We start from the raw sequence: 11626 nt of genomic DNA, 5'->3' as shown, positions 1-11626 counted from the left end.
TCTATCTGTGTGATGACCCAGCTACAGACCATGTCTTCTCCCCTTGGGCTAAATAGGTCCCTTTAGAAGACTGGCAGTTTGTAGGAAAGAGGTAAATCTCCAAATCAACAGATTTCTCTGAATGTAAACAAGCGAAGCCAGTGAAAGTAGAGCTGCCAATCTTGAGGTCTGGGTTAAGTCCAGACACCAACTCCTATACATACAACCGGAAATGGAGTTGGAGGGAAAATGTAGAATGAGGTTAAACTTAGACGGGCTAGGTTTAAATTCCAGCTTACTATTTCAATGTCCTTGAGAAAATTAGTTGATCTCCAGCTCTCTGTTCCTAAGCAATGGTGCACACATCTACTTCTCATGGGGCGTCTGAGAATTAAATGAATATCTATAAAGAGCAAATGCCTAGATAGAACAATGAAATGATGTTACTAACTAATAAGACATAGCTGGGCACCGGTGGCTTACATCTGTAATCCCAGCTACTCAGGAGGCTAAGATTCAAAGACTGAGGTTCAAAGCCAGCCTGGGCAGGAAAAGCCATGAGACTCTCTGTTTTATTTTGTTTTTGCTGCTCCTGGGGCTTGAACTCTGGGCATGGGCCCTGTCCCTGAGCCCCTTTGTGCTCAGGCTAGCATTCCACCACTCAAGCCACAGTGCCACTTCCAACTTTTTCTGAGTAGTTTATTGGAGATAAGAGTGACTTTCCTGCTTGGGCTGGTTTCAAACCATGATCCTCAGATCTTAGCCTCCTGAGTAGCTAGGATTACAGGTATGAGCCATCAGTGCCCAGCTACCAAGAAACTCATCTCTAATTAACCCCCAGCAGCCAAAAGTGAAGCTGTGGCTCAAAGTGGTAGAGCACTCTCCTTGAGCACTAAAGCTTAGGAACAGCGCTCAGACACACATGCACACACACACACACACACACACACACACACACAAACACACACACACACGAATAATGCAATATATAAATTATAAACTGCTCTGAGAAGATAATCTTAAGTCTGTTCTTGGATCAAATATATTTTAGTAGCTATATTTCTCTACTTGAAGTTAGAATTAAATTCTCAAGTTATTTATCATGAATAGAGTCTAGGACACATTCCAACTGAGCAAATTGCAGTGTGATTATTAACTTATCATAGCAGTAGTACATGTCTTACACAAAGACAAGACAAAGAAAGCAATGACAAATCTACCACATGCTGTACTGGTATAATGGTGGTTACAGTGAGTTCTCCTAAGAGCTTGAGTTACTTATTATTCTTTTCAGGGCCTCATGCTAGGCAAGTGCTCTACCACTGAACTACAGCCTTAGACCTTGAAAATTTTTATTTTTTTGGGCCAGTTGTGGGGCTTGAACTCAGGGCCTGGGCACTGTCCCTGAGCTTCTTTTGCTCAAGGCTAGCACCCTACCACTTAAGCCACTTCCAGGTTTTTCTGTTTATGTGGTACTGAGGAATTGAACCCAGGGCTTCATGCATGCTAGGCAAACATTCTACCACTGAGCCACATTCCTAGCCCCTTGAATTCTTTTTAGTTATCCTTAAAGTTCTATGGCTCAAGGTTCTGATAAGGGATAGACCTTTTTTTTTTTTTTTTAAATTAGAATCAACACTGAAATTCAAGGCTTCAGTCTGTCTCCAGTAAATTCATCCTTCAACAGTGATTACCTTATTGTCCATAGTCAATAAGACTTTTGGCTTTCTCTCTTACAAATCTAGCCTGGAGCATGGAGACTTGCAAATTCTGAGAGATCTGGAGTTCTAGGTACCATAAGTAGGAAGAGATGCCAGGCTTGGCAGGGCTAGTGAGAAAACCAGAAATATGACAAATATAGACTGTTTGGAACAAACAGAGCTGTTAGGCTGAAAGTAGGGCAGAAGAGAACCAGGAGACCTGGCTTCCAACCAGGAGGAGGACAGAGCAAGCGAATGAATGCTTATCAAATATCAACTGTTTTTCTCTCTCTCTCCCTCTCTCTCTCCTGGAGATTGAACCTGGGTCTTTCACATATTACAGTATAATCCCCTCATCTAATTAGATAATAATATCATATAGAAATAACTACTGCCACTAAATAGATTGGCAATAAGTAGATTGGTGATTTGCACAGCTGTAATGGGTGTGAGCTTTGGGCAGGTCAGGCACCTAGAAGCTCAGACTATTCAGATGTGTTGCACCACAACTGCAAAATGAGTGCATTATACAGGTGTAAGGCAGAGATGGCAAAGTGGCATGGGACTAAGGTGGTAGTTCCCTAGCTGTCATTAGAGTTAAATGCATAGTGATGTCATGCGTTAGTGCTTCACTGGAGAGGGGAAATGGAAATGGATGATTTGTGAAGGTGCCTTCCTAGTTTGGAATTCTATCCTTTGGGGTGGTTCATACTTTAGATAAATCATTTATACCTAAACAAATTTCCTCTTACTTTTCACTTCCATTCTACCTCTTTCCCATATGGATGGGAATTCTCTTTTATTTATTTATTATTTATTTTTGCTAGTCTTAGGGAATTCTCTTTTATTTTATTTTTTTATTGTGAAAATACTGTACAGAGGGGTTACAATTACATGAGCAAGATAATGAGTACATTTCTTATCAAGCATTGTCGCCTCCTCCTTTGTTTCTCCTTACCATCCCTGCCCATCTCCTCCCTCCCCCACCCCGAATTCTCTTTTAAAGGAGGGATGTGTGGCAGTTAGGCAGTTGGGATAATAACTAATAGTCATTAGGTCCAGTTTTTGTGTAAGTTTACTATGGAGATGGAGTTACATTCCTCTGAGTAAACTATGAGGATTACCCAATTGCATTATCTTGTTCCTGTACATTAAATACATTGTCACCAGGGGAAAAAACCCACCTAAATATAAGAGATTTGGGGCTGAGTGAATTTAAGAATTAATATTCTGCTTTCTCTTCAGAATGAGGACTTGGGGCCAAAGATCTATTGTTAGCTTGGGAAGTGAAGGATCCATTCTATGCAGTGGCTGCAGACGAGTTTTTATTTTTTTATTGGTCCTCTGCTGCCTCACTGTGGACTAGTTGGAAATAACAGCTAAAGATTTCATAGGGTTCCTTAAAAAGTGGGGAAGGAATTTACCATGGAAATGAGGGGTTCACAAACCAGAGTTACACCATATATGGCTGGGATTCCCAGAAGATAGGTACAGAAGTCTCTTAAACTGCCAATGACATCAAGAAACTGTCTTCTTTTCCACAATCTTTATTTTCTCTCCAGACATCTGCACCCAATAAACAATGACTGTCTAACAACCCCCATCCCACCCCCGCCCCCATCAAACACCTCACTCATTCTTTTGGCCACGAGCAGATAAGTGCCAGTGGGTATCAGGACAACTGTCCCTTAGCTCTTCTTCCTGTACTTGGAGTAACAAGACTCTCTGGCATTGAGGCTTTTCCCAGAATCATGTCTCCATCTGCCTTTAAGCTATGCTCTCCATACAACCAAACACACCTACCTTGGTGCTTGTCCATCCCTGACTCCCTGCCCAGGCACAGGACAGAGATGACCCTTCTGTTTTATTAAGCGAGAGAAGGGAACACGTGAACACAAAGAAAGGAAGGGACTAAAAGTCACTTGGCATAGTTTAGCTGGAATTCAGCAGTGCCCCAATCCCAGGACCATCTTTCACCAATAATCTAGCTGCTTCCTCTCCTGGTCAGTACCCCCATGGAGTGCCCAGTCACCACAATGCTCCCACAAGAAGTGACAGTGGCTGGGGCCCTCCATTCTCCAGCCATCAGGGAAGTACAGGTTACGTGGCTCTCTGCTATGTGCCCAGCTGGGCCTCCTCTTTTCTACTCTCTCCCACCCACAGGCCTGGCCTGACCTCCCTTCCTCTCCCTTCATGCCTCCAGACCCTGCCGCAGCCTGCGGTCCAGGGCCAGGAGCTGCCTCAGGAAGCCCCGGTTGGGGATGATGCCTCGGTGGTCTTTTACTTTCTTGATGGCCTCCACCAAGGTGAAGTGGTGGTACAGCATGAGGTAGGCCAGCACCAGGGTGGCCGACCGGCTCACACCCACAGCGCAGTGCACCAGAATCTTCCCTGTGGGGAGACAAAGAGATAGCTGAGATGAGGTAATGGGGAGAGAGACCTGGACAGGTGAATAGAAAGACAGCAAGCAGCTTGGCACCTGTCATCCTAGCAGCTCAGGAGGCTGAGATCTGAAGATCCCAATTCCAAGCCAGATTGAGCAGGAAAGTCCCTGTGAAACTCTCACCTCCAATAAACTACTCAAAAAAGCCAGAAGTGGCAGTGTAGCTCAAGTTGGTAGAGTACTAGCCTTGAGCACAAAGAGGCTCAGGGACAGCACCCAGACCCTGAGTTTAAGCCCCAGGATAAGAAAAAATAAAGTAAAAGAAAAGGAAAAGAAAGAAGTCAGGTAAGCAGAGGTGCATGAAGACAGGAATGGCTGCAAATGAATTATATTTCTTCATATCCGCAGATACTGGACTGTGGTAGAGCCTAGGCCTGGAATGGGCAAGGCCTTGGCTTAATTTCACAGCAACAATACTAACAACAGCAAGACAGGAATGCAGAGCCCTGGTAAAGGGATGAGGCCTTTAGAGAACAGGGTAGAGGAGACACACAGCTCAGTGTCCATAGAGACCCACCGTGATGCAAGACCAGGCTTTGCCTAAAGTTTCAGTTGATAGTTTCTGAGTCTGTCAATAGGAAACACTCTTGAGTTGAACCTGGCCTATCTTCAGTCTTTCCCGTACTTTTTTTTTTTTTTTTTTGCCAGTCCTGAGGCTTGAACTCAGGGCCTGAGCACTATCCCTGAGCTTCTTTTGCTCACGGTTAGTACCCTACCACTTGAGCCACAGCACCACTTCTGGCTTTTTCTGTGTATGTGGTACTAAGGAATTGAACCCAGGGCTTCATTCATGCTAGGCAAGCACTCTACCACTAAGCTACATTCCCAGCCTGTCCTATCCCTTCTTTTATTTTTTTTCCTTCTTTTATTTTTTTTAAAACATTCCAAACATGTATAACCAACAAACGTGGGGTTCTTTGTTTTTTGAGAATAGATTTTTCTATGTTGTCAAGTCTGACCCAAGACTCCTATGTTCAGTAAATCCATCAACTTCAGACTCCCAAGTAGCTAAGCTACTACTGCTGCCCCTCCCACACTCCTATCCATTTTATATATCCATAAAACCATTATATACATACAGTGGATAAGAACAAAAACATAATATATGCTTTATTTTACATTATACATACATTTAATATATCTATTTAATGTATGTATAATACATAGAAACTTTAATATGTTATATGTATATATAATATGTATATTTGCTGGTATTTGGGTTTGACCTTGGGCCTTGAGTTTGCCTGTTCAACTGACACTACCACTTGAACCACACCTCCAGCTTTTTGCTGCCTACTTTGGAGGTAGAGTATTACAGGACATTTTTGCTGGGGCTGGCTTTGAACTGTGATCCTCTGGATTTCAGCTTCCTGAGTAGCTAGGATTATAGGCATAAGTCACTGGAACATGGTTCATTTATTATTTACATAAACAATCGTTCCTTGGTATTTGGGAAGATTAGTTCTAGGATCCCCAGCAGATAGCAAAAATTAGTGGATACCTCAAGTCCATCCCTGTATATAAAAAGGTACAATATGAACATATAACCTGTGTACATCTTCCCATATATTTTAAATCATTTCTAGATGATGTATAATTAATACAAAGCAAATGCTATGTTACCAACTGTTACACTGTACAGATGCAGAATACATACATACATATATATATATATATATTTTTTTTTTTGAGTGCTGGTACTGGGCTTGAACTTAGGGCTTCACATTCTTGCTTGGCTTTTTTGCTTAAGGCTGGAGGAGCTCTACCACTTGAATCACTTTCACTTCCACCTATTGGGTGGTTAGAGATAAAAATCTCACAGACTTTTCTGCCCAGGCTGGCTTTAAACTTCGATCCTCAGATCTCAGCCTCCTAAGTAGTTAGGATTACAGGTGTGAGGCACCACTGCTTGGTTCCTCCTTGTCTTTTCCTTGTATTGCCTTGATAAACCATGGTCACAAGAACCACGTACTTCCCTTAACATTCTATTGGGAATATTTGGTCCTCTTGCTGACATCTCTCCCCATGCTTGACCCTGGGGCTTCTCCGGAACTCCAGGTCCCCTCAGCTCTTCTCCCCTTCCTGCTTTCCCTCCTTACCTCCTGGCTGGCTCAGGGCTCGGTGGATGAAGTCAGCGGCTGCCTGGAAGTGGATGCTCATATCAAAGGCTGGCGAGTCGTGTGCCTCCACCCCCAGGTAGCGGATGCCCAGCCCCTCATAGGCCTCCGGTGTGCCTCGCCACCTGTTGTGGGAGGCATTGAGAACGTGGGTGATTCCCAGGCGCCGAAGCTCACGGCGGTTGTTGGCCATGTCCCTGTTGGGCAGAGGTCAAGGGAGGGGGGAAAGAACAGGGGTCAGGCAAGTTTTTGGCTTAGTTTCCATCATTGGCTTCCATTTCCTACTGTATTGACTTTTGCTTCCCCAGAAGAGAGAAAGGAGGATAGGGTGTCTCACCCTATGAGCAGTATTAGGACTTAAGTCCAGTACAGGTGGCTTATGCCTGTAATCCTAGCTACTCAGAAAGCTGAGATCTGAGGATGGTGGTTCAAAGCCAGCCAGAGCAGGAAAGTCTGTGAGACTCTCATTTGCATGTAACTACTACCACACTGGAAGTAGAGCTAGGGGTCAAGAGGTAAAGAGCTAAGTTAAAGCCCCAGGACTGGTACAAAATAAACAAAAATGGGATGGGGTGACAATAGTCATCGAACAATATCTCCAGTGCCTAGAGAAAACAAAATTCAATCTGCACGGCTTTCAACCGCAGGAGGACCAAAGGATGGAAGTTGCAAGGAACCAGATTCCTGTTTGATACAACTAAGTTTATACTAACAGTGGATCTCCTGGAGGAGAGCTGACACGCCTTGGGACAGTGATTTTCCTGTCATCAGGTGTTAAAGCAGAGAGAAGGGATCATGGTGCAGGCCAGGGTGTGGCTGAGTATATGAGGACCACACCTGCATCTTTAAGTTCTCTGGTAGGGTCAGTGGTGCAGTTTAAAGTGCAGTGTGTACTTAGGATGTGCAATGCCCCAGGTTCAGTCCCCAGCACCAAAAAATAATTACAAATACATTTTTGTAGTATCCCTGCTAATATTCTTCATCTTTGGATTGTTGCTGTTTATTTCAGAAGAGGCTCCTTAAGTAGCCTAAGCTGGCCTGGAATTGTAGAACTTCCTATTTTAGCCTCCCATGTTACTGGGATTACAGGCATGATCCCCCTACCTGGCTTCCTGCGAATCTTGAGGTTATATGGTTCTGACATTTGTTTCCACACCTAACTCCCTGTTACTTTATAATCTCATTGACACCTGGAATCCTCCTTGGTTTGGCTAGTTATTTAATGGCTCATATTTACCCTATTTTACAACGTCACCTTCAAATGTTGATCTAGACCATACCCTCTCAGCTTTTGGGTAGGTCCAAGAGTCAGATATCAGCACAAATCGTCCATGCAGTACAAACTCCTTAAGTGAGATGAATATTGAACTTGACCCTCCAGGTCCTGACTCTGCTATCTATGACACATAGGAACTTGGGCCAGTCACAACTTCCCTGAATGTCAGTTTCCTCAGGTGTAACCTGGAAAGTGTGAGGTAGAAGAACTCCTACCTTGCTTGTGAGGCTAAGGTTAAGAATGAAAATTCACACGGAACTATCTGCCTACATGAAAGCCATGAGCAGGACAAGCAGGGGCCTGTCCTCCTATGCTGCTCATTTCTCAAAGGCCCACCTTGTAGCTCTGCACACTGGGATTTACCTGGTCTCTAGAGGACCCAGCTTGAAACCCCTCCAGCTTCCCACCTCCCATTCCTGTCCCAGAGACCACCTTTTCCAGAGCTGTGAGAGCAATTGGCCTGGTACATAGCACTGGCATTCAATACCAGACATTTGCTAAAAGAATATCAAATGGACAGAATTTTTCCTGACCAGAGTTGTATAATTCAATAATCCTGCCTAAACTCGCCCAAGTCCTCCAGCCTCTATTCTCTGCCTAAGGTTCTCTTTCTTCAGTCCTTAAGCTGAAACGAACAGTGCAAGTCAGCCTCTGTCTGTCTCTGTCTCTGTCTCTGTCTCTGTCTCTCTCCCTCCCTCCCACATGCCCTTGGCCAAGCCTCCATCTCCCTGGTACGTACTGGTCTCCAAGGTAAAGGCCTGGCCAGACCTCGTCAGCATGGTTACAGGCAGTCTTGCCAGTATAGAGGAGCCTCTCCAACTCGAAGACGTTGAGGAAGGGATGTTGAACGGTGGGCATCTCCTCCAGGCTCCCTCTGGTACGAACAGGAGACCTGGAGCTACTCCGGGAGAAGCGGGCCATAAAAGTCATGGAAGCCCAGAGCCAGTTACCAGGACACATCTTAGAGGCTCAGTTGCTGTCTGGGTGCGGTGGTGAGGATGGGGTTGATCACCAGGTAGCTGTTGCTGGAAGGAGAGGGGGTGTGAGACACACTTGAGTGACTCCCAGAGCAGGTGTTTCCCATTTTGCCAGCTGGGCCTGGCCCTGGGGAGAAGATCCTCAGGAGAGGTAAGGCTAGGTGGGGTTGATCCCCCCCAACTCTCCCCCCCTACCTCCCCCCCAACCCCCGCTCTGGGGTGAGGGCTTCTAGAATTACCTTCTTCAGCTGTGGCAGCTCCTTCTTCTGAGCTCTTTGGCTCTGCCAGGCAAGGAGGTGGAAGGGTCACATGTCCTTGTTTACAGAAAGAGGGAGCTGCCCAGCTGCTGAGTTTCTGCTCCACTGCCCCACCCGTACTGCCAACACACACACACACACACACACACACACACACACACACACACACACACACACACACACACACACACACACACACACACACTAGACATTTGGGTGCCTGTACACAGGGCTGGGCTTTTGACAGTCAGAATCTGGGTCTCATCTACCCAGGAGGGGCTACAGATGAAGAGTTTAGGGAGCTGGTGCTGGGTGGGAGGGGCTTTGGACCCATCCAGAAGGAATTATCAAAAGACAATGGCAGCTGGGGCCGTGACACACGCCAGTCCTTCTAACTAGGTGCCAGAGCAGTGAAGTACCTTAACCCATTCTTGTCCTAAAAGCCTCAAAGATAAACCAGTGTGGGAAGTGGGTATAAGGGTTTGGGGGTGGACGGGAAAAAGAAAGTCTGGGAGTTAGTGGAAGCTATGAGCACCCATCGATGTGTACAACAGGTAGAAAGAACTCTGCTTTCATGGAGCCTCATCTCTGATGTGGGGTTGTGAGTTTGAGAGTGACTGAAGCTGAGTGGGACCTGGGAGGAGCAGAGGCCAGAGGCCTGGAGAGGGAGAAGGAAAGGGAAGTGAGGGGTCCTGCAGGCCCAGGGCTTAGAGGTCAGGATTGCCAGCTGTTGGGAATCCCCTGGCCCTGCACAGTACTTGGGGATCACCAGTCCTTCTCCAAGTGGAGTGCTGCTGTGCTAATCCGTAGCCACAGGTCAGCCCCTGAAGCGTGTGTGAGCCTTGCACAAGATAGCAAACCCACAGCCCTCTTCCCCATGCGCCCGGGGCGCTGCGTGTTGGAGAGGATGGGCTCAGCCGCAGCACCCTCCCACTCCCCTCCCTGCCTTCTGCAGCCAGCACATCCAATGTCCACCAGTGAGAGGCCATCTTTGTCCATGACCACAGGGTCCCCATGCTACACTGTCAGCCAGGCCCGGGTCTCCTTTCCTCCAGGCCAGGAGAGACCAAGCACCAGCACGCACAGGACCTCAGAAGTAGGGATTTGGGGGATCACGACTAAGTGACAGAAGATTCCATATTCAGGTGTTTGGGGATATATTTATTATTATTATTATTGCTATTATTTTCTATGTCTGGGATATAATAAACACAGAAATACAGCTCTATGACCTCCACCACCACTCCTTTCCACCATTAGCTCCCCCTCCCACCTCTCACTATCTCTTTCCTCCAAGTCTGGAGACCCCATCTCCTTCCCCCCTCTTTTTTTTTCTTAAGCAACCTTTCCTCCTCACGCATTCTGTGATCTCCACGCTGGTGGAACGCGGGGTGGGGGGGGAGGCGGGAAGGAGACCAGATGAACCTCTGTTTCTGCTGGGGATGGAGGTGGAGGGGCCCTCTCTTTGTCCTGGGAATACACACCCCTGGGCATCGTCCAATCTCCTCTGGCTCCCTTCCCCGCCGCCGTCTCGCTCCTAACAGGTTCATGGCTGCTGTTGCCCAAGCGCTTTGCCTATCCAGACAGCCCGGCGCTGCGGAGGGAGCCCGCTGCGGTGGGCGCCCTGTTCCGCTGCTTCAGGGGACTACGATGTCCATCTGTCCACCCCTAACCCCGATCAATCGATCGCGCGCCCCTCCCCAGCCCAGGCGAGGCCGCAGGGAAGGCTCGCGGGCCCCTCTAACCTGTTTGCGCGCCTCGGTGCGCTGCGTTTAGTTCCCGCGGAGGATAGCAGGCGCAGGCCACCCCAAGGCCATGACTCTCCCGCAACGTCGCCACCACCTCCACCACCACCACCACCACCCGGGGTTGCTGCTGCTGCTGCTGGCGCCGCCGCCTTCGCCACCGGAGCCCTCTGACGGATTAGCATCTATTTTTAAGCCCTGACACAGGCATGGAAGCAGGGTTCACAGCGCGGCGTGCGTCGCTGACTTACAGGGACGCCGTCTCACACTGGGTGGTGGGAGCCGCCTCGCAGCGTGGGCGCACCGCACCCCTCCCAGCCCGCCCCTGTTTCCAGACCAGACAGACCCACGTAGCCACAGCAGCACCGCCTGGCAGGCTCGCCCTGTGTTGTCAGAGCCAGCCAATTGCAAAGCATCGTGCCCAAAGATTCCCACGTCTCCCCTCCCCCCAGGCAGGCCCGCACACACTCCTCCCAGAGAGGGTGGAACAGTGAACTACACCCATCTAGCTGAGCATCCTTAAAGCGCAGGGATAGTGACTCTATTACCCCGACTGGCATCTGTCCTAGGCCAAAAGTCTATGAGGAACAAGGGCTGTCTTCACTTTAGGGAGGAGTCCATGTGAACACAGATAGGCTAGGAATTGGCCCAGATCACCCAGCTAGAGGTATGGGTGAAGCTTAGTTTCCTACAATGGCAGTCTGGCTCCAAAATGCATGCATGGCCTCACCTACTATCTAACTCGCCTTTCATCCTCAAGATGGAGAATGTACCCCAGATTTCATCCAGGAAAACGTTTACTTTTCATTTTTTTAAAAAAATTTTTATTGTGAAAATACTGTACAGAGGGGTTACAATTACATGGGCAAGATAATGAGTACATTTCTTATCAAGCATTGTAGCCTCCTCCTTTGTTTACCCTTCCCATCCCTTCCCATCCTCCCCCCACCCTCCAAAGTTGTAAACTTCGTTCTTGAAATGACAACTTGTACTTCTCATTGTTGCAACGGGATTAAGTTAGTAGCTTAGCTTATAGTGGACTCAACTACTCAGAGGTCAGAGGAAATGAATCCCCAAATACTCTTGAATCTGCTGCCTTTTAGTTATATTGAGCATTAATTTTCTAGAGATC

At 47.4% G+C, this 11626-nt stretch overlaps 1 protein-coding gene across 3 annotated transcripts; it reads right to left on the bottom strand.

The window, feature by feature from the left end:
* Nucleotides 1–3278: 3278 nt before the first annotated feature.
* Nucleotides 3279–10823, bottom strand: Dusp26 (dual specificity phosphatase 26). Of its 3 annotated transcripts, none has more exons than XM_070015954.1 (5): nucleotides 10495–10823; nucleotides 8732–8806; nucleotides 8255–8540; nucleotides 6222–6436; nucleotides 3279–4070 (listed from the first exon to the last, which is right to left on the bottom strand). In XM_070015954.1, exons 3-5 carry the CDS (start codon nucleotides 8473–8475, stop codon nucleotides 3871–3873), a joined length of 636 nt encoding a protein of 211 aa, XP_069872055.1. In that variant the 5' UTR covers nucleotides 8476–8540; nucleotides 8732–8806; nucleotides 10495–10823; the 3' UTR covers nucleotides 3279–3870. The 3 variants fall into 3 exon arrangements, with proteins under 3 accessions (XP_069872055.1, XP_069872054.1, XP_069872053.1); XM_070015953.1 differs by having other exon boundaries at nucleotides 8732–8773; XM_070015952.1 differs by lacking the exon at nucleotides 8732–8806 and having other exon boundaries at nucleotides 10495–10822.
* Nucleotides 10824–11626: the final 803 nt, after the last annotated feature.

This window comes from Dipodomys merriami, unplaced genomic scaffold (genome assembly GCF_024711535.1).
Source record: "Dipodomys merriami isolate MVZ:Mamm:240054 unplaced genomic scaffold, mDipMer1.0.p SCAF_12, whole genome shotgun sequence".
NCBI classification, from domain to species: domain Eukaryota; kingdom Metazoa; phylum Chordata; class Mammalia; order Rodentia; family Heteromyidae; genus Dipodomys; species Dipodomys merriami.
Note: the sequence above shows the minus strand (reverse complement) of the source record. Positions and strands in the feature narration are given on the sequence as shown.